The sequence below is a fragment of the Diadema antillarum genome, unplaced genomic scaffold (genome assembly GCF_040938485.1).
Source record: "Diadema antillarum isolate AM-2024a unplaced genomic scaffold, OU_Dant_1.0 seq00000315_RagTag, whole genome shotgun sequence".
In the NCBI taxonomy this organism is placed as follows: Eukaryota; Metazoa; Echinodermata; class Echinoidea; order Diadematoida; family Diadematidae; genus Diadema; species Diadema antillarum.
In genome coordinates, this window is record NW_027271335.1 from 44,070 (window position 1) to 62,752 (window position 18,683).

An 18,683-nucleotide genomic window follows, 5' to 3' on the forward strand; every position below is an offset into this window, starting at 1 on the left:
AGGCTTCCCCAGACACGATGTGACAAGGCCTTAGTTTTAGAGCTCCAGTCCCTGTATGTCGCTCGTAACTGAGAACGGATCGGCTTCTACAGGTCACAGTACACAGAATACATGCAATTATTAAGTAGCGCGCGTCTAGTAGCAGGTATGACGCACGAAATAAGGGTGTACATAAACGCCCACAAAGTAGAAATACGTCAACCACAAATGTAAACAAAAAAAAATGCATTTGTAGTTGATGTTTGAATTTTTTACTACATTAGTGGGCGTTTTTCACATTTGTGGGCGCTGTCGTTTTTACATTTGTGCTTGAAATTTTTTACATTTGTGGGCGGTGTTTTTTACATTTGTGGGCGATTTTTACATTTGTGGGCGATGTATTTTTACATTTGTGGGCGTTTTTACATTTGTGGGTTCAACAGCCCGCCTCGATGGCGATCGCGACCTGCAGTAGTGCGCACTGCCACCGACGAGCTCCGGGCCGGAGGGAGGCGGAGGCCGAGATGCTGACGTGTACTGTCTGGAAAGGGAGTTCGCCGCATGGTCGTCGTCTGGAACTGAGCTGGAAATGCATAAAATTCACCCTCAGTCAGTCATTGACGACGGGGTTGACGAATGAGAGGAGATGCGAGTCAATCTCTGATGCAATAGCCTCAGAGTTCACATGTGTGACAGGAAGGCAACTCCTCCTCTGTAATACACTGTAATTTGTTCCAAAGCCATTTTAACGTTGCTGGAACTAAAAGCACCTCACCGATGTGGTGTAATACATACATGTATGAACCTCAAGAATTATAACAAAACTGCATTAACAAGGAATGGAATTGACTTTGGAAAATTGCATCTCCTTTTTGTAGTGAACGCAGGAGAGCAATGGTTTTATGTATACCTCGAAAATCCCTTGGAGGTTGAGGAGCCAGAGTTTGAGTTAGAGCTATGCCCACTGTTAATGTTGGGAAAAGGGGACTGCGTGGCAAGTATTATGGGATAACAAAGACTGGTCAGCAAAAATTACCTCTTTTGTTTCTTTTTGCCAACGAGAGTGTCCGGAGAGAGTTAACCTGGGGGGCATTTCATGAAGGAACTTGTCGGATAAAATGTCCGACAAGTCAATTATATCCGACAAGTTCAGAGAAATCAGCCAATCAGACTAAAGAATTTCTCAAAACTTGTCGGATATAATTGACTTGTCAGATATTTTATCCGACAAGTTCCTTCATGAAATGCCCCCAATAATATTAATACCGATTCAGAGCGGGTTGATAGATAGAGTTGCGACACCGGAAGTTCGCGCTGATTGGTCAATCCCTCAAAATAGTTCCCCCTGGTCGTATGATGTCGATAAGACTTTAGAAAACCGCGTACCCTATTATGACGCAAACAATGCATTCATTGTTATTTTGCTCCGTGGCTCGCGCAAAGTAGAGTTACGCGCACCGCGCATGGGTTTTGCGCGAGAGTGCAAAATAGCTTCCCCTCGTCGTCATAACAACAACAAAGACCCACAACCCGGGTTTTTGAATTACAACAATAATTGTAAAGGAGTGGGACTACATGATATTTCCGTCCTTACATTTTGACGTTCGCCCATCAACATCATCCAGGAGCGTTAAAACAACTCTAAAAATATTTCATGCTTTCCGGTTGTTTGCATCCGTTTCCTTGACTTCGACAGTAAGTACTCCTTTCTCTACTTCATTATGTTTACATGATTGCCGTAAAAACAGGACATTTTTCTCAACAAGTCACACTCCCGTCGCAAGCAACAATGGTATCTCACACTGCCGCTGGGTCCGTATGGTACTGCGCGCCTATGTGAAAACCCTGTAGATATAAATCGTCGACATCGACGACCAGGGGGAACTATTTGACGTGACCTTTGTACCCCAGTGTCGCAACTCTATCTATCAACCCGCTCTGTACCGATTGGAATAGCTCCCTCTCTCGCCCGGGAACTTATTGTCAAACTACGTGCTGCTACCACAGAACTCTTACACATAGAAGAATCATACCCATTCACAACCCGCTGAGCTCGGTGTCGCCACCGCGCACCCCGGATGCGACGCCTCAGTGCACACGCCGCCATGTTGCTTAGCGGTACCTCCGCAGCTCCTCGCGAGTACGGTACGGTCAACTCACTGATCGGACAGTATGACAGCCGCTATAGCCCTTGATATTTACTTGAACTTGTAAACTGTCAAACTGGTACTTCTCAATCCAGCGTTGACCACAGATTCATGTACTCATTTATGTTATTTATTTCACACTCTTCCCTGAAAGTTGACTGTATTGAAACAGGTGTTTTTTCCCCTTTCGGATAGATCTATTTGACTTCGGAGACGTGATCTGCTTTGGTATAAAATAATCTAAGACGCGCGCCTGTCCTTGTCTGTGTCCTGCCATTTTTCTGATACCCCTCTCACCCCTATGTCTTGCATTTTTTCCCCTCCAATGATATTATAAGAAGATGTGTGTTCGTGCTTTTGATTTTTCTCCCATTAAACAGGTCAAATTAAATTTCCAGTCAGTCCAGTTGTAAAAATCAGTGATTTGTGGATATGATCATGTAATACATCTTCCCCATCTGACACTCGTTCAACATATGAGAAATTTGGAAGACAACATCACCTTAATTATCTATATTCCTGCTGTTATCATTATCATTAGTAGTGTGTAGTACAATGTAGTTACCACTATTGCACATATTGGTATAGGAAGCAATATGCCTATAGGCATGTATACACTGTATATCTGTATACATGAATAAAACAGAAATCGAGTTCATGCTAATCACCAACAATTTATTTCACCACACCAATTTTTGAGCGATTTGCAACAACACTTGAGAAAGAGCGAATCGCTCAAATATTTGTGTGCTGTAAATAAATTGTTGGTGATCAACATGAAATTGGTTTCTGTTTTACTTTCGATATCATGATATTGCTGCACCAACATGTAGACTACCTGGTACTCAATCATATATATATATATATATATATATATATATATATATATATATAATTATCTATGTATATATATATATATATATACATAATATATATATATATATATATATATATATATATATATGTATTCACACACTCACACACACACATTACAAGCATAACTCCTTTCAAGATTGTCTTCCACAAAAAACAGAAAGTTAAGTTGGACAGAGTTAATTTTCCTGATTTTTTACAATTTATTTGACATTCATCAAGGTCAAAGTTGATTGCTGAGAATCAACCACAGTAAAGTGATATACCATTTGCTTGAAGTACACGTACCATTATCATACCTAATACGGCGGCTATAATCACAGGCAGTACATGCGTCAGGAACATATTATGCAAATGATAGGCAAGACCACCAGTGTCGCAAATTTGTGACAACTATTGTAATCACAAAATCAAATGCATATACATCTATAATGGACATGCAATAGGGCAACAACATAAAATTCATGAATAATGAACACTGTCTGGCAAGATTATATAAGGCAATACATCAATATAGTGCACAATTTCACTTGCCCTTGATAGCTTCAAGCGTGATTCAAAAAGAAAATCCTAATGAGTGTAAAAACACACTATGGTATAGTATGAAAACATATTGTGTTGATCCGCATGCACTATGGCAATATAAATCTACGAATTATGAACACTGAAAAGAACACCAAAGGCATTCCTGGCAACAGTATTAAAGGCAATACATTTGTAAATGTAAGATTTCACTCGTACTTAGCTCAGCATGATTCAAGATTAAATCCTTAGTAATGAGTTTAACAAACACTATCCCATACACTGTGTAGTATGAAAACATAATTTGGTAGCAACATGTAAGCAAAACAAGTATCACAGATATACAACAAATGTTGTATATCGCGAAAGCAAATGCCTGTATAATCAACTATCATGCAATATAGCAACAACATAAAATCCATAAAGAATGAACACTGTCGGGCAAGAATATCAAATGCATTCTTGGCATAACAATATCAACTAAAGGCAATACATGAACATCTGTATAATGCAAGATTTCACACGCACCCATTTGCTTCAAACGAAATTCAAGGTGAAATCTAAAGAGTGTGAAAACATACTACACTGCATCTCAAAGTATGTACATGTAGGCAAAACAAGTGTCACAAATAAGACAACTACATGTATTGTATATCATGAAAGCAAATGCATGTACAATCACTTAGCATACAATATGGCAGCAAAATAAAACCATGAATAATGGACACTGGCAAGAATATTAAAAAAAAATACCAAAGGCAATACTGTATAATCCAAGATTTCACTTGCACTTGTTCGCTTCAAGCACAATTCAAAATGAAATCCTTATGAGTGTGAAAACATACTATATGTATAGTACGAAATGTTAACGTGGCCACAATATGTAGGCAAGACAAGTCTCGCAAATACATGTATGACAAATATTGCATATTGCGAAAGCAATGTCCTGGGGTTACTTTAATACTAGAGTACACAGTCAGTCTAGACAATCTAGTATCTAAACGACCATAGTGTTGTCACTGACACTGACACTGGCCCACCACTGGTACTGTGACTTTAACTACCTAGACAAGAATAAATCTACGTGTAAAGTTTACACCTAAGCTCAAATTTACATAAATTTACACTTTTTTCATGTACAAAGCTGTTTGCCCCAACTCACAACGTACAGAGTGTAATATAGCCCCAGGGCCTAAATTAGGCCTAGATCTAACTGATCTTTTTTATTTTGCATAGTAGTTGGTGGTAAACAGATATGTCGACGGCAAACACAAAATCCAGTGTCTGGGACTACCTTTGCTACTGCGCTCACAAGAAAGCCAACATACGACCGATCCGCCTAATTGTAACGTTACTTGGGGAATTACTACTTCTTATTCTCATCATGGCTTGGTGTCAAACTTACCTGTTTCCAAATCCTTTTTTCAAGTGATTTGTGCAGTTTACAGCCGCACAATATGGCATTTTAATGCCTCGCTCAAGGTCTCGGAACGTCAGAAAAACACGGTACAACATGCAGTCACTGTATGTGGATAGCGTCTGCTGGGATTTGCACGCAAAAAAGTTCCGCTAAGCAAAATGGCGGACGTCACGTGACAATGAGTCGAGCGACGGCGACAAAACGGGTGGCGAGTGATTCTTCTATGTGTAAGAGTTCTGTGGCTGCTACGTCCAAGACCATGAATGTTTAATAGGTCTAGGCCTGTAATTCGTATGGACCGAGGGGATTGTAGAATGGGAGACGAGTAATCTTTAAAAAATTGGTAAGCACACCCTTTATTGAGCTAGTTTCATTCTTCTTTTTCTCTAACAGTGAATAGGGTCTACCCTGCAACCAATTTGCGCGACTGTGCTGTGTGTGTGAAGAGGTCAGTGAATACGAACGTACGAGAGATAGATTTGCATTGTACCACATATTGATTTTGCTGTGTGGTGATCAGTGGTGATGTCAGTTTTCTTCAGGGGATCGGGGAGAAGCTTTGTCCATGTCCTTGTCTCCTAACGACCTAAAATCATTGCTGGGAACCATCAAAATACTTTCTAGATAAAGTTCTGTCTTCGTGCCCTAAAATAATTTAGACCCCTAAAAAGTAAAACCTACATTGTAGGATTAACCTTCAGCAAAATGAGTACAGGTATTTCCGCTCCATACATGAACTGTCGGTGTGAATGAAAATAAAGTGTTCACGTTAGCGTGAGGGCTGAGGCCCATTCCGTGATCCTATTTATGTTGTGGAGTGAGTGCCTATAGATGAACCTCTCAGAACCCTGGCTCAAGCTCTGAGAGGTGTGTACTAGTAGTCCCTGGAGGTGCACTATGAATTTAAGTCAAACTTAAAATTTAAGATTTGCTAAAAATTATGCCATTTCAGTTCGGGAAACCCACTCACAAGGGGGGCCCCTCCTTATAAGTAACCCGTCCCCCTTATAAGTAACCCCGTCCCCCTTATAAGTAACCCCCGGGGCACCCCTCATAAGGAGTCTCCACGCTTTTTTGCAATGCAACGCGAAAATGAAAGGACTGCGGCAATTTGCTTGATTATGTCCATAAAGCTTCACAAGTTTCCTAGTTACTCACGAAATTTGAGCAAAATCGGTTTGAGGCATCATATCTAAAATCATGGATTTAAATGCGATGTCAAACGACCCCTGCGAATGCTGAAATGCGAGCGATTACTGGCGTGAGTGTCGCCAGGCGCGGCGGCGCGGCAATGCTTGAGTGCAGATCATCCGCAGACGTGGCGACTGAGTACGTACTCAGTCGCCACGTCTGCACTCAAGCATTGCCGCGCCGCCGCGCCTGGCGACACTCACGCCAGTAATCGCTCGCATTTCAGCATTCGCAGGGGTCGTTTGACATCGCATTTAAATCCATGATTTTAGATATGATGCCTCAAACCGATTTTGCTCAAATTTCGTGAGTAACTAGGAAACTTGTGAAGCTTTATGGACATAATCAAGCGAATTGCCGCAGTCCTTTCATTTTCGCGTTGCATTGCAAAAAAGCGTGGAGACTCCTTATAAGGGGTGCCCCGGGGGTTACTTATAAGGGGGACGGGGTTACTTATAAGGGGGACGGGTTACTTATAAGGAGGGGCCCCCCTTGTGAGTGGGTTTCCCGAACTGATTTACAATTTACAGAGACTCCAACTCTCCCGTTTTCGACGGGAGATCTCCCGCCGAAAGCCCATTTTTTGCAAAATCTCCCGTTCTCCCGTTTGAGATTTGATTTCTCCCGCTCTGGCTCTGTGTCTCCCGGTGAAAAGGATTTCTTACTTTTTGCTATCGTATGTTGAAAAAATAAGCCTTGGATAGCACCAGAGAACATCTAGAACCCTAGGAACTTCGCGCTTCGCACACATCAACTTGGAGTCTCCCGTTTACTAGGGGTTTCGGGCGGGAGAATCTCCCGATCAGAAGGTGCTTGGGGTTGGAGTCTCTGGATTTATGGTACCGGTACCTTATGCTGTTGTGTCTGTGTCTTCAATGTCGCCCAAAATGAATATGAAGATTTTGGAGACTTTTTTTATGTAGCTGGATCATGGATGATACAACTTACATAATAGAATAAGTAACAATGGAATTATTCTATAAACATTAATTTGAAGTGGGTGGTGATTAGGCTAATGAAATTGAACAGGGAAACCAGTGCCAGTGGCATACTAAAATTTTAATTCAAACTTAGAAATTAATGTTGATATGCAAATGAGAATATAAAATTACACATGATTTAAGTTTGTCTTTTAGATGTGGGAAAACATGACGACTTTGCACAAGTTTGACATAAGAGAAATTAATTGGTTATGTTGTGGACGTGGAGTCCCGGTTAATGATTCGCACATCCACAATGTACTTACCTGTTTCCGTGGTATTGTCCTTCAGTCTCTGATATCGTCTACTAGTAGTTGAGTTGGCACTGGTAATAATCTTGTCCGTATTCCTCACACAACTTGTCTTCATACCCGAGCACCCGAGCACCCACTAATGGCGCCCGGAAACGTGCCCCCTTATATACGGGTGGGCCCCCAGAAGGGGTCTATGGGAAGCTATAGCAGTTCTATGGAACGCCCCGCTATTCCCCACAGGGGTGCTCCTACTACAATTAGTTGGTTCCTTGAGCATTTTCTTTTGCTTCAAACAGAAGGGCACTGTAGCATTCATGTAAGCTTTAGCAGACCAGAAACATTCATGTTTTGTTTTGGTAGGAAATGTATACCTAGTATTAGTAGTAAGAGCATGCATCTTTTACTGCACTGTGAATCCCAAATTGAATGTTTCAAAATGTCTGCATAGTCATTCAAATTATTCCTAATACCATCAAAGATTCGTATGTATCATTATACTGAATGATTTTCCTTGTCTGTCTTGTTTTGCTTTGTTTTGTTTTGTTTTTGTTGAACATGTGACCAGACAGGAAAGCAGACACAGTGACTGTGACTCCTGGCTGTGCTAACAAATCTGGACTGCAGTGCAGCACCTGGCAAGCAAACATCTCGTGAGTGGACTAGGTGTGATGAAGTGAAAAAGGACGGAACATCTGCATCTGTGCTGTGATGGAGACACAGTGATTTGACTTGACTACTTTCAAAACAAAGTTGGTATTGAGTATGTTGAAAGTAGCACATTTAAAACCAAATTTGATGAGAAGTATCAACAGAGTGTGCCATTTCATCTACACGTAATCAAATTTCTGGAGGTCGACAAGCTCTGAACCATGTCATCAGGGTCAGACAATACACAGTCATCTGAAAGTAATGACATCCCTGACTGTGATGAGGCAGGTGCTGACACTCAAGGCCAGCAACATGATGACTCTAATTTTGAACAAGCTGATGTTACTGAAGAGTCAGATTCTCCTTCTTGTAATCTTTCTGAAAACATTTCCAGAAAAAGGGATCTGCATTTGAAGCACAGGCAAAGCTCATTAGCAGACATGAAAAGTCCTCACAGAACCTTGAAGCAAAATCAAACCGCAGTCAGGAAATTATCAGGTAGCACTGGAAAGTGTGGAAAACCCAATGAACCAAGATCTATGAAGGAAAATTCAAGTTGCAAACTGCCTGTGAAATGGAGTGTGAGACAAAGTGAGGGATTGATAAAGAAAAAAAAGATGTATGCACGGATAAAATTAATCAAATGGAAGGGATTCCCTTCAATGGAAGCTGCTTCAGTCAGCACATCAGCAGAGCCAATCCACAAAGGTAGTTGCAGACAAGAGTCAGTTTACGAAAGTGTAGGCATTAGTCAAGGAGAGACGCTTGATAACCCCAGAGAACTTGAGCTAGAAGACCCACTTAAACTAAGTGCAATAAAGTTTAGGCAGGCTGGGGAAAACTCTTCAGAAAGCAGCGGTGATCCAAGCATTACAACTGCAGCATGGAGTGTATTATGTGCAGAGCAAGAGAATGAATCCAGTACCAAAATCTCCCTCAAACCTGTTAATTCAAGACAAGAGTATTCTAGACGGAGTAGAGACAGCTGTTTTGTCAATGATGCTGCTTCTGCTCCATTTTGGTCATGTGATAAGAGGTGTAACCCCGACTGTCCATTGCATATGTTAGGTACCAAAATGGTTACAAATCCATATAAACTGCAGAGAATTGTAATGTGTATGTGTGAAGGTATGTCAAAACTTATGAATTCAAAGGAAATGTCTGTTCCATCATCAGATATTATGCAGGTGCCCAGTACATCAGTACGAACAAGAGCGAGTCAAAGAAGTACTGAAAGAGAAAAGCAAGCTGGTGATAGGAGTCCTACTAGTGTCCAAGCAGAATTCAGTGAGGATGCTGAAAGTTTGAGGGACACCAGGCAAGATAGTAGTGATAGTGATTACAAGGTTTCTAGCACAGATAAGAGTGACTCAGAGGATGAAGACTGGGAGGCACAGAGTACTAAGGCAAGCAAGAAGAAGGTTAGTCGTACCAGTCGTACCAGAAGTAAGAGTGATGGAAAGACAAGATCCCCAGCCAAGAGACGTGGTAGGAAGCCAGTGGACAGGTTCTGCACCATCTGCCAGAAAGAATTTATCACCATCGAGAGACACATGCTGATACATAACTCCACCCGTTCATTCAAATGCGATGAATGTGGGAAAGCATTCTTTGAAATGCGTGTGTTGCAGAAACACAAAGCAACCCATGAGAACAAGTTCAAATGCAATGTATGTGGAGAGCAATTCTCCAAAGTACGTCAGGCAAGGCGGCATGCTAGGATACATGTTGCAGAGAAACCATACGTCTGTGAAGTCTGCAAGCGACCGTTTCGCGCCCGCAGGGAACTTCGCAAGCACATGCTCGTGCACAGCAATGTACGGCAATATATGTGTCACATATGTGGCCACAGTTCCCGCTTGCTTTCACAATTCAAAGCGCACCAACGGAGCCACACTGGAGAGAAGCCTTACGTTTGTGAGATTTGTGGAAAGGCGTTCAGATACTCAAGTGGTTTGCGTGTGCACAGCTTCAGTCACACAACAGGAAAGCCATACCGCTGTTTGATTTGCAATGAGTCATTTGCCCATAACTACTTGTTGAAGCGCCATCGCTTGTCACATGATGAAATGGAAAGTGCTCCATGTGAAACTCAGGAACTCTCAACAATAACCATTGAACTGCCTGACTCAAACACACTCTCTGAGCAATCGGGTACACCACTGCAGCTTAGGTTGGTAGAGTTTCTACCCAAGACAAATATGCAGCACCATTCTTCAGAATATTCATCTGAGATTTCCATACCAAGTCTGAACCAAACACTACAACTTGAACACCCTGCTCCCTCTCAGCTATTGGAGCAAACACCACAGGACCCAAACACCTCCACGCAGACCAGTGACAGTCCACCACAGATTCAGCCATCAAAAGAGTCTGAAGATTTCACTACATGTCAAAGCAATGCCTTGCCACAGTTACAATCTCAGAACCCAGCCACATCTCAACAACTGCTCAATGAACAGATAATGCAGGCAGGTGATGCCTCCCTGATCCACACTTTCCTTGGTCCAGAGATGCTGAAGGAGAATCTCATGTATGGACCTGGTAGCAGAAGAAGAACTGTTGAGGACTGCCTGGTTGTTCCACTTTCCAAAGAAAGCATCAAAGGGCAGCATTCAGACAGCAAGACTTCAGTTGGAATGTCATAAAATTTTGGGAGTGGTTGGTGCTTTGAGGAAGCAGAAAATATGGGAAGACACGTGTAAGGATTTAGTTTACATTATCCCAAAAGCATTGAACCCCTTTTCTCTAGAACTTCATGTAGCTTGCATGTTTTCAATCGACTGTGTGATACAACTATACACCATTTTCAAGCTGACAATTTCTGACCAAAATAACATTTGATTCAGTGATATATGGTGGTCTTAATATGTGGTTGAACAGCGCTCCAATTATAACATTGATTTCAAAGTTTCACTTTCAATGGGGTATAGTACATAATTTGGATAATGTGGGGAGACCTTGTGAACTCAACAAGTATTGTTGCTTTAATTCTTCATGTGCTTTGAGTGCAGATTGGCACCACAGAAATTCCCGTACCATAGTACACACTATCCGTAGTCCCTGGCACAGGAATTGTTAAGCGTCAGATAATCTATCACAAATCTTACCAAACATTTCAGAGATACAATGATTTCTCTCTACTCTTCATTATGTCATCTATCTACATGACAATACTTTAGGCATTTAAAGAGAAAAGAATGTGAGGAAATACTTTGTAATTTCTTTGTTGTGGACATGTTCATTTGAACCATATTGAATCTACCTTAGGAACATTTTCAACCCTTGTGACATTGGTTCACCAGATCTGGAGTAATGTCCATTTCCTGAGTAAGCAAGAAGTACTTGATATCAGAATCAATTGTTGTCTTTGGGGCACTGTGAAGTGAAAGGAGTTTAATGTTTGTGTTTTATTTTTACTTGTAAGAGACATTAGAGTGGGCCTGTTCTATCTTATCTTTTCCATTGTAAGATACACAGTAAGCTTCAGAGTTTTCAATTTCATTGAGCACAGTATAATACTTTCTGTTGCAAAATTACCAGAAGGACTTGGTGGATTTAATCATGCAATGGGATTTTAATATGTTGTTGTTGGGTTTTGTTTTGTTTTTTTTTTTTTCATTTCATGATGGCAGAATATAATTCAGTAGAGTTACAGCATGACTACTCTTTCCACTTTATGTACAGTCGTATAATGGAATGTGATTTAGACAATGTTGAACATGGTTTTGTCGTGAAAAGCACAAGAAGGATTTGTGATTGGCAATCTTCACTCTTGTACACATTTAATCATGCAGTGGGATTTCATATGTTGTTGGGTTTTTAGCTCACCTGAGCCAAAGGTTCAAGTGAGCTATTGCGATCGTTCTTCGTCCGACGTCCGTCGTGCATAAACTTTTTACATTTTCATCTTCTTCTTGAAAACCCCCAGACCGATTTTCACCAAACTTGGCAGGTAGCATCCCTAGGGGGTTAGGAACTCAATTTGCTAAAATGGGCACCATGCCCCACCCAGGGGGCCCCCAGGGGGGCCCAAACCTCCCAAAATGAAGGAATCTTTAAAAATCTTCTTTAGATCCAGAAGTGATAGAGCTAAGTTAATACTATGAGTTAGTACATTGATGACTGTAGTTTCACGTTTGTTCATGGCTGAATTAGGGGTGCCTCCCCCCCCCCCCCCCCTTGGGACCCAGGGGAGGGGTGGGGAAGGGTCCTAATGGGGCCCAAATTGTTCATTTTCATCATCTTCTTGAGAAACCCATGACCGATTTTCACCAAACTTGGCAGGTAGTATCCTTAGGGGCACAGGATATCAATTTGTTCAAATGGGCACGGTATCCAACCAGGAGGGCCCCAGGGGGCCCAAACCTCCCAAAATGAAGGAATCTTTAAAAATCTTCTCTAGAATCAGAAGTGATTGAGCTAAGTTAATACTATGAGTTAGTACAGTAATGACTAGTTTCAAGTTTGTTCATAGCAGATCCAGGGGTGCCCCTCTTGGGGGCAGTGGGAGTGGTGGGGAGGTCCAAATGGGGGCCTAAATTGTCCATTTTCATCTTCCTGAAAAGCTCATGATTGATTTTCATCAAATTTGGCAGGTAGTATCCCTAGGAAGTTAGGATCTCAATTTATCAAAATGGGCACCATGCTCCATCCAGAGGGCCCCAGAGGGCCCCCAATCCCCTCAAAATGAAGGAATCTTAAAGCAATTTGGGCCCTTATTGTACATTGTCATCTTCTACTTAAGAATGCCTGGTCAAATTTTGATAGAGCTGTTAATAATTTAGATTAGTGACTGCGTGAAAGGTGAACTTGCAATACTCAGGTGAGCGCTAGACCCACAGGTCTCTTGTTTTCATTTCATGATGGCAGAATATAATTCACTGTAAAGTTACAGCATGACTACTCTTTCCACTTTATGTACAATCGTATAATGGAATGTGATTTAGACAATGTTGAATGTGGTTTTGTGCGTGAAAAGCACAAGAAGGATTTGTGATTGGCAATCTTCACTCTTGTACACATTGTAGGCAGTCCACAAGACTGATACTGTGCATGCATTACATATTGTGAAGATTTATAGTGAGGTACTCATGTTCTTGAATATATGTTGACATCTTGCTAGAGCTGTTTCATATTCAGCGTCATTGGACTGTGATAGAACTAAAATACCCTGAATCAGAATGAGGCATCTCTCCTGTGAGTTGAAATCAAAACTCCTTGTTGTGTTTGGCAGTGTGGGGTTTGGAGCTACTTTGACAAGAGTATGGACTGGCAATGTGTTACCACTGGGTTTTTTTTTTGTTTTTTTTTTTGGGGGGGGGGTGCATAGGGAACACAGTCCATCATTATTCAAAAAGGTAAACACCATGAAAATGCTAAGATGTTGCATACAGTGATGTGCTATTAGTGAAGTGTGAAGCATTTCATGGTTGATTTGTCCCTTTTCTGATTTGGAAATGATATACTGTTGCAACATGATATACTGAACAAAATTTGAATACACCTGTATTTCCCTGCTCTTTTTAGCTCGTGAATGAGAGGCTCAAGTTAGCTATTGCGATCAGTCATCTTCCAGTGTGTAGTGTACGTCATCTGTCGTCAGTAAATTTCTTATGCCTCCGCCATAACGTGTCGCTGGAAGCATTATGGTTTGGGGTTGTCCATCCTTTCTTCCATCCTTCCATTCTTCTGTCCATCCATCCATCAGTCCTTCCGTAATCAATTTTGTGAACAGCATAACTGTTTGAAGTATCCTAGCGAAACTTGACATTTGGGTATGCACAAGTGGACAAAGTTGTGCCTATCAACTTTTGGGTGCATAATATGCTGAAGGTCAAAAGTCAATGTCAAATTCTCAAAATTTCATATACAATGCCTGAAGGTATTTTCATGAAACTGTGTGTATCCATACTACCCGGTAATGATTCTGTAGGGGAAGTTTTGAGGCATGGGGTTAAAGGTCACAGGAGAAGGCTAAAATTTCATTTTTTCTTTACATCTCAGAAATAGTTCAAGGAGTCTTCATGAAACTTAGTACATGTGTACTGCCTGTCAGTGTTCTCTTTGGACTTTTAGGGTAATGGGGTCAAAGGTCAAGGTCAAATTATCAAGAATTCACTATTTCTCCCATATCCATGCAATGCTTGAAGGTACAGTGTACATGTATTTTCTTGAAACTTAGTGTTTACTGACAATGGTCAGATGGTCCCTGACCAGTTAAAACCACTATCGAACCAGTAACTTTTTCAGGAATAGACCAGTAAAAGATGGAAAACTGGGCACCTACTGGTCTGACAGCCAGGTTGGACCAGTAGAAAAAAAAATGGGTTAGTGTGCAGCCCTGCATTACCAAATAAAGATTCTCTGGGAAAGGTTATGGTCATGGGGTCAAAGGTTAAAGGTCAAGAGAAAATGCAAAAATTCTACTATTTAATGCTGAAGTTACATTCCCCCCCCCCCCCATACCTTGGAGATTACTCTATACATGAACTTAATTAAACTAGGTCTGTACTGCACAATGATTCTCTAGGGGAAAAGAATTTGGCCATGGGGGTCAAAAATCAAGGGAAAATGTTCAAATACAGTGTATCAGAATTTTTTCCCATAGTTTGAAAATAGCTCAAAGTATTGCCTTGAAAATGGAAATTGACCAGTTAAGTAATTGTTGAAGAATTATGGGCCATGGGGTCAATGGGCATGGTTCAAATGTCAAGTGAAAATTCTCAAATCTCTGACTGATCTCATAAACGATTTAGCCATCCATCCAAATGAAATTTAGTTCAAGGAAAGTAAACATTCAACACATTTTTGACAAACATGTCATTAAAATTTTTGCCAATTATATGAAACTGTTGTCCCACAGGTCAAAGCATACTCTAGACCTCCTGGGAGAACCATGCATTATGGCTTAGGCATTATCAGTCGCTATCATAGCGACATTTGTTCAAATGGACACCATGCCCCTCCCCCGCTCCTGTGCTATGTTCTCAAAGTGTTGTCTGCAAGAATGCATGGAAGGTGAATACAGTATGTGATGCTCATGTGAGTACTAGACTCTCAAGTCTCTTGTTCATGAGATGTAAAAATTCATTCTCATTTCGCATTGTGATGTTCATGTATCTTGCTGATGTGCTCCAGATACTTATCTTAGGAATGGTGTCTTGGAAACAGCACTGTGTGTGATGTTGGGAATCATTTCATGCTCACAGCAGGAATTTTGTGGATTAGAACAATGTGCTGAAATGACAGTTCAGCTCTCAGCATTCATCTTGTGTACACAGAATTAAAAGTGAACATTCTCTCATGAAAAGAGCAGTATTGCATTAATATTGGATTGAAACAATAAACATGATTCTGACAAACTGTAAATGTTCTTAATGATTTATCAACTTCAGTACAGGTAGAAGGTGATATTTGAACTGTAAAGCAAGAAATATTTGTGGCATGAATTTTTCGTGAAGTGGAGCTGACAGCCTTTTTCGCAGCATGATATTTTTGCAAATTGCAATGGCATTCAGTGCATAATGTAGACAAGAATTTTGGTGTGCATTTAAATTATGAAAATCTTGGCTCTTGCAAAATTCACAAAAATAGAAGCGTGCGAAAATGTTTGGTATTAAGGTAAGCAATGGTAAGCTTATAAGAAACAGTGTATGGGTGTATGAAATTGACATTTGCTGTCATAAATATGTGGTGTTGTGTATTGTCTGGAAACATTTCATGCTAAATGTGATGTTTTGAGCTGTTTTATGCTTTCTCAAATCTGGAGACGAGCAGTGATACAGTGTAAGTTGCCAATCTGTATTGCCATCAAATATGCCACTCAGATGCTAACAGTATTTCATTGTGGTGCATGTAATTAATCAAGTCTGTAAACTATGGATATATCAGTAGGTGTTACCAGATTAAATTTGAATGGACAATGACATCTCAGATGTTGGATTTATGTTACGAATTATGTTAAACCTGACATATGATTTTGAACATGACATTATGAGACAAGTGTCATAATTGTAAAGTGGCTACAATGATGGGAGAAGATAATACACATTCAAATTGCAGATGATATGCAAATCATTTTGCATCCGAAGATTTAGGGCATAAATGTGGCATTGTCCTCGGAAAGATGAGGTGGCAGTATAGATGTTGTGAAGAATTTGCTGTTTTGGTTCAGGTAAATTGGAAAATAGTGGTCATGTTCTTAATACAAAGAAACTTGACACAAATACACCTAGATTCATGACATATCGGACTGTTCCCTTTTATCCTGTGGGACAGTCGCTTTGATTTGGATTTTACTTTTTGTGTTGTTAATTTTTTAGGAGAAGGGTTGCTTTTTCTCTCATTTTGGGAGAGGATTTGTGTTTGTTATCTACACAATGTATTTATTAACAACAAAATGCATGATGATGAAAAAGTTCCTTGGTCCCAATTAAATACCTTGTTATACTGAATTCCGCTGGACTAGATAGGGACGTGAAACCAAGACCATTCTGATACATTTGGATGTGGAAAGATTCTGTCAAACCATCCCAAATGCTTGAATAGGAATCATGATGTAATGTTGTCTAATGCTTTGTTTGGTTTCTTTTATACATGTATATATATATACAGAAACTCGCTCTGTTACCAAGTTGCATTCTACAAGTTGATGTCAAACAAACTGTCGAACCTTGAAAGTTTTGATCAAACCAGGAAGTGAACAAGGTTATTGAACTTTAGTGCACTTACTGATCAAAAGTCAACTCACAACATGCATTGTTTTCCCTTGCCTGTACATAACTACATGCGTCTTGCCATCAGGGGATTGCTCTTGTTTTCAGGAGAAACAAGGGTTTGTTGCATTCTTAATTTATATAATCATGTATGTCCATGAAAATATGTACATGTATAATTCAGTTGAATGCTTGTGCAGTAATCACAAGTCAGTTGGTCACCTTAACAAGCCACGTTTACAGTTTCATGTTGATAATGTTGATATGAATTTTGAACATGATAGAACAAAATGTTCAAAATGAAAGTCAGCACTACATGCAAATGAATACATGTATATTGTATACATCTGCATTGTTTACAAAAAGAAAGCACACAATTAGTTTGTACAGTGCCATCTTTCAACCACAGCATTGGATGCAAAAAGAGAACCAAGAACAATAAAGCATCGAAAATGAGAACCTAGTTGTACTAGTATATTTGTCAGTATGTTTTTGTTTGCATGATTTCAGAAAGCTTATATAATGTGTTGATGATTTGCACGATAGCTGAATGCGCATGATGATATCACAAGCATAACCTCTGCGTAACTGCAACTTTCTCTTTAAAGGGAAATGATACGATTGCTGCTCTTCTTTGTTTTGTTTCGAATTATTTCGTGTGTTAAGTTTGCCTGAGTGTGATAGTGTGATGGGAGTCCCAAGGATTCCTGGGTTTGCAAAAGATGGATGACTGTGAAGTGTAAGAAGGACAAAATTCCTTGAGGAAATGATACATGTATTAGACCTCAAGCTTTCTCAGAATGTAGAGAAGGGCTGTGATAAGTTGCCAATATTCATTGTTAGCAAATGCCACTCATAGGACGTTATCAGTACATGTATTTCCTTCAATCGAAATGTAAGTGATAGATGTATGTATCTGTAGTTGTTAGGCAAAGAGGAAATAGAATACATTGTACATCGTAATAATAATGACACCAAAATGCTTTTGAGCGCTTTACAATCAACAAAAGAGAACCAAATATATACATGTAAATCGGCTATGATACAAGAATCTCTTTCCCGTCAGGATAGGTAAGAATTAGTACAAATTGAGAATTGAAGTATACCCAAGTATGGCAGTATGATAGGAGTCTCAAGATTATTGGGTTTGTAAGAGGTGGAGATGGATGCGTGTGGAGTGTTTGGAGGGGGCCGGGGGGGGGGGGGGATCTTAGAAGAGGCTCCAACCACCCGAAACGTCGATAAAACCTTACTCTTTTCAGAAATCTTTGCGAGAATACTCGATCTCATTTCTCTCCCTCTTCCATCTACCCCCCTTTATCTCCCTCTCTCTCCCTATCTCTGCCTCTTTCTCCCTCCACCTCTCTTGAATTAAATCTCCTCTTCTATTTCTCCTATTTTCTCTTCTCTTTCTCCTGTATGTCTGGTTTCTGCCCTAGCTATTTCCAAACAATTATCCTAGTAGGAGATACATATCACATGGGAATATATGAAGTTAAACTTTCCGAGGATACGCATGAAGTTCAATAAACCCCATTTACATACAAGCTTAGTTGCTCAGCCTGGTTTGCTTGCTTTTGTTGTGTTGTTTGTTTGTTTTTTGTTTGTTTGTTTGTTTGTTTGTTTCAGAGAGGAGCAAACACCGCAAATTTGATTCTTTTGGGAAATTGGCAGGGGGAACATGCTTGTTTTTTGAGAAAAAAACACGAACAAATTATAGGCCAAGGGTACTGATCAACCATTCCCTGTAGTTTTGGTTGAGATGGGAGAAGTATATTTTAACCTTTTTCGAGATAATCATGGACAATTCTGATAGGAATTCAAAGTTAAATGGCTGATATATTAAAAAACGAAGCAATCCTAATTAAAGGTGGGTCCGATCTTTTGTTAGGATCGCTTTGTTTTAGTATATCACTCGGCTATTTCAAGATCGTTTCATCAAATAAACTTTT

General features: G+C 40.2%; 1 protein-coding gene across 1 annotated transcript; it reads left to right on the forward strand.

Moving 5' to 3' along the window:
* The first annotated feature begins 8,809 nt into the window (after positions 1–8,809).
* LOC139730456 (uncharacterized) lies at positions 8,810–10,891 on the forward strand. The gene has a single exon (XM_071641298.1). It carries the CDS (start codon positions 9,076–9,078, stop codon positions 10,660–10,662), a length of 1,587 nt encoding a protein of 528 aa, XP_071497399.1. The 5' UTR covers positions 8,810–9,075; the 3' UTR covers positions 10,663–10,891.
* The last annotated feature ends 7,792 nt before the right edge of the window (positions 10,892–18,683 follow it).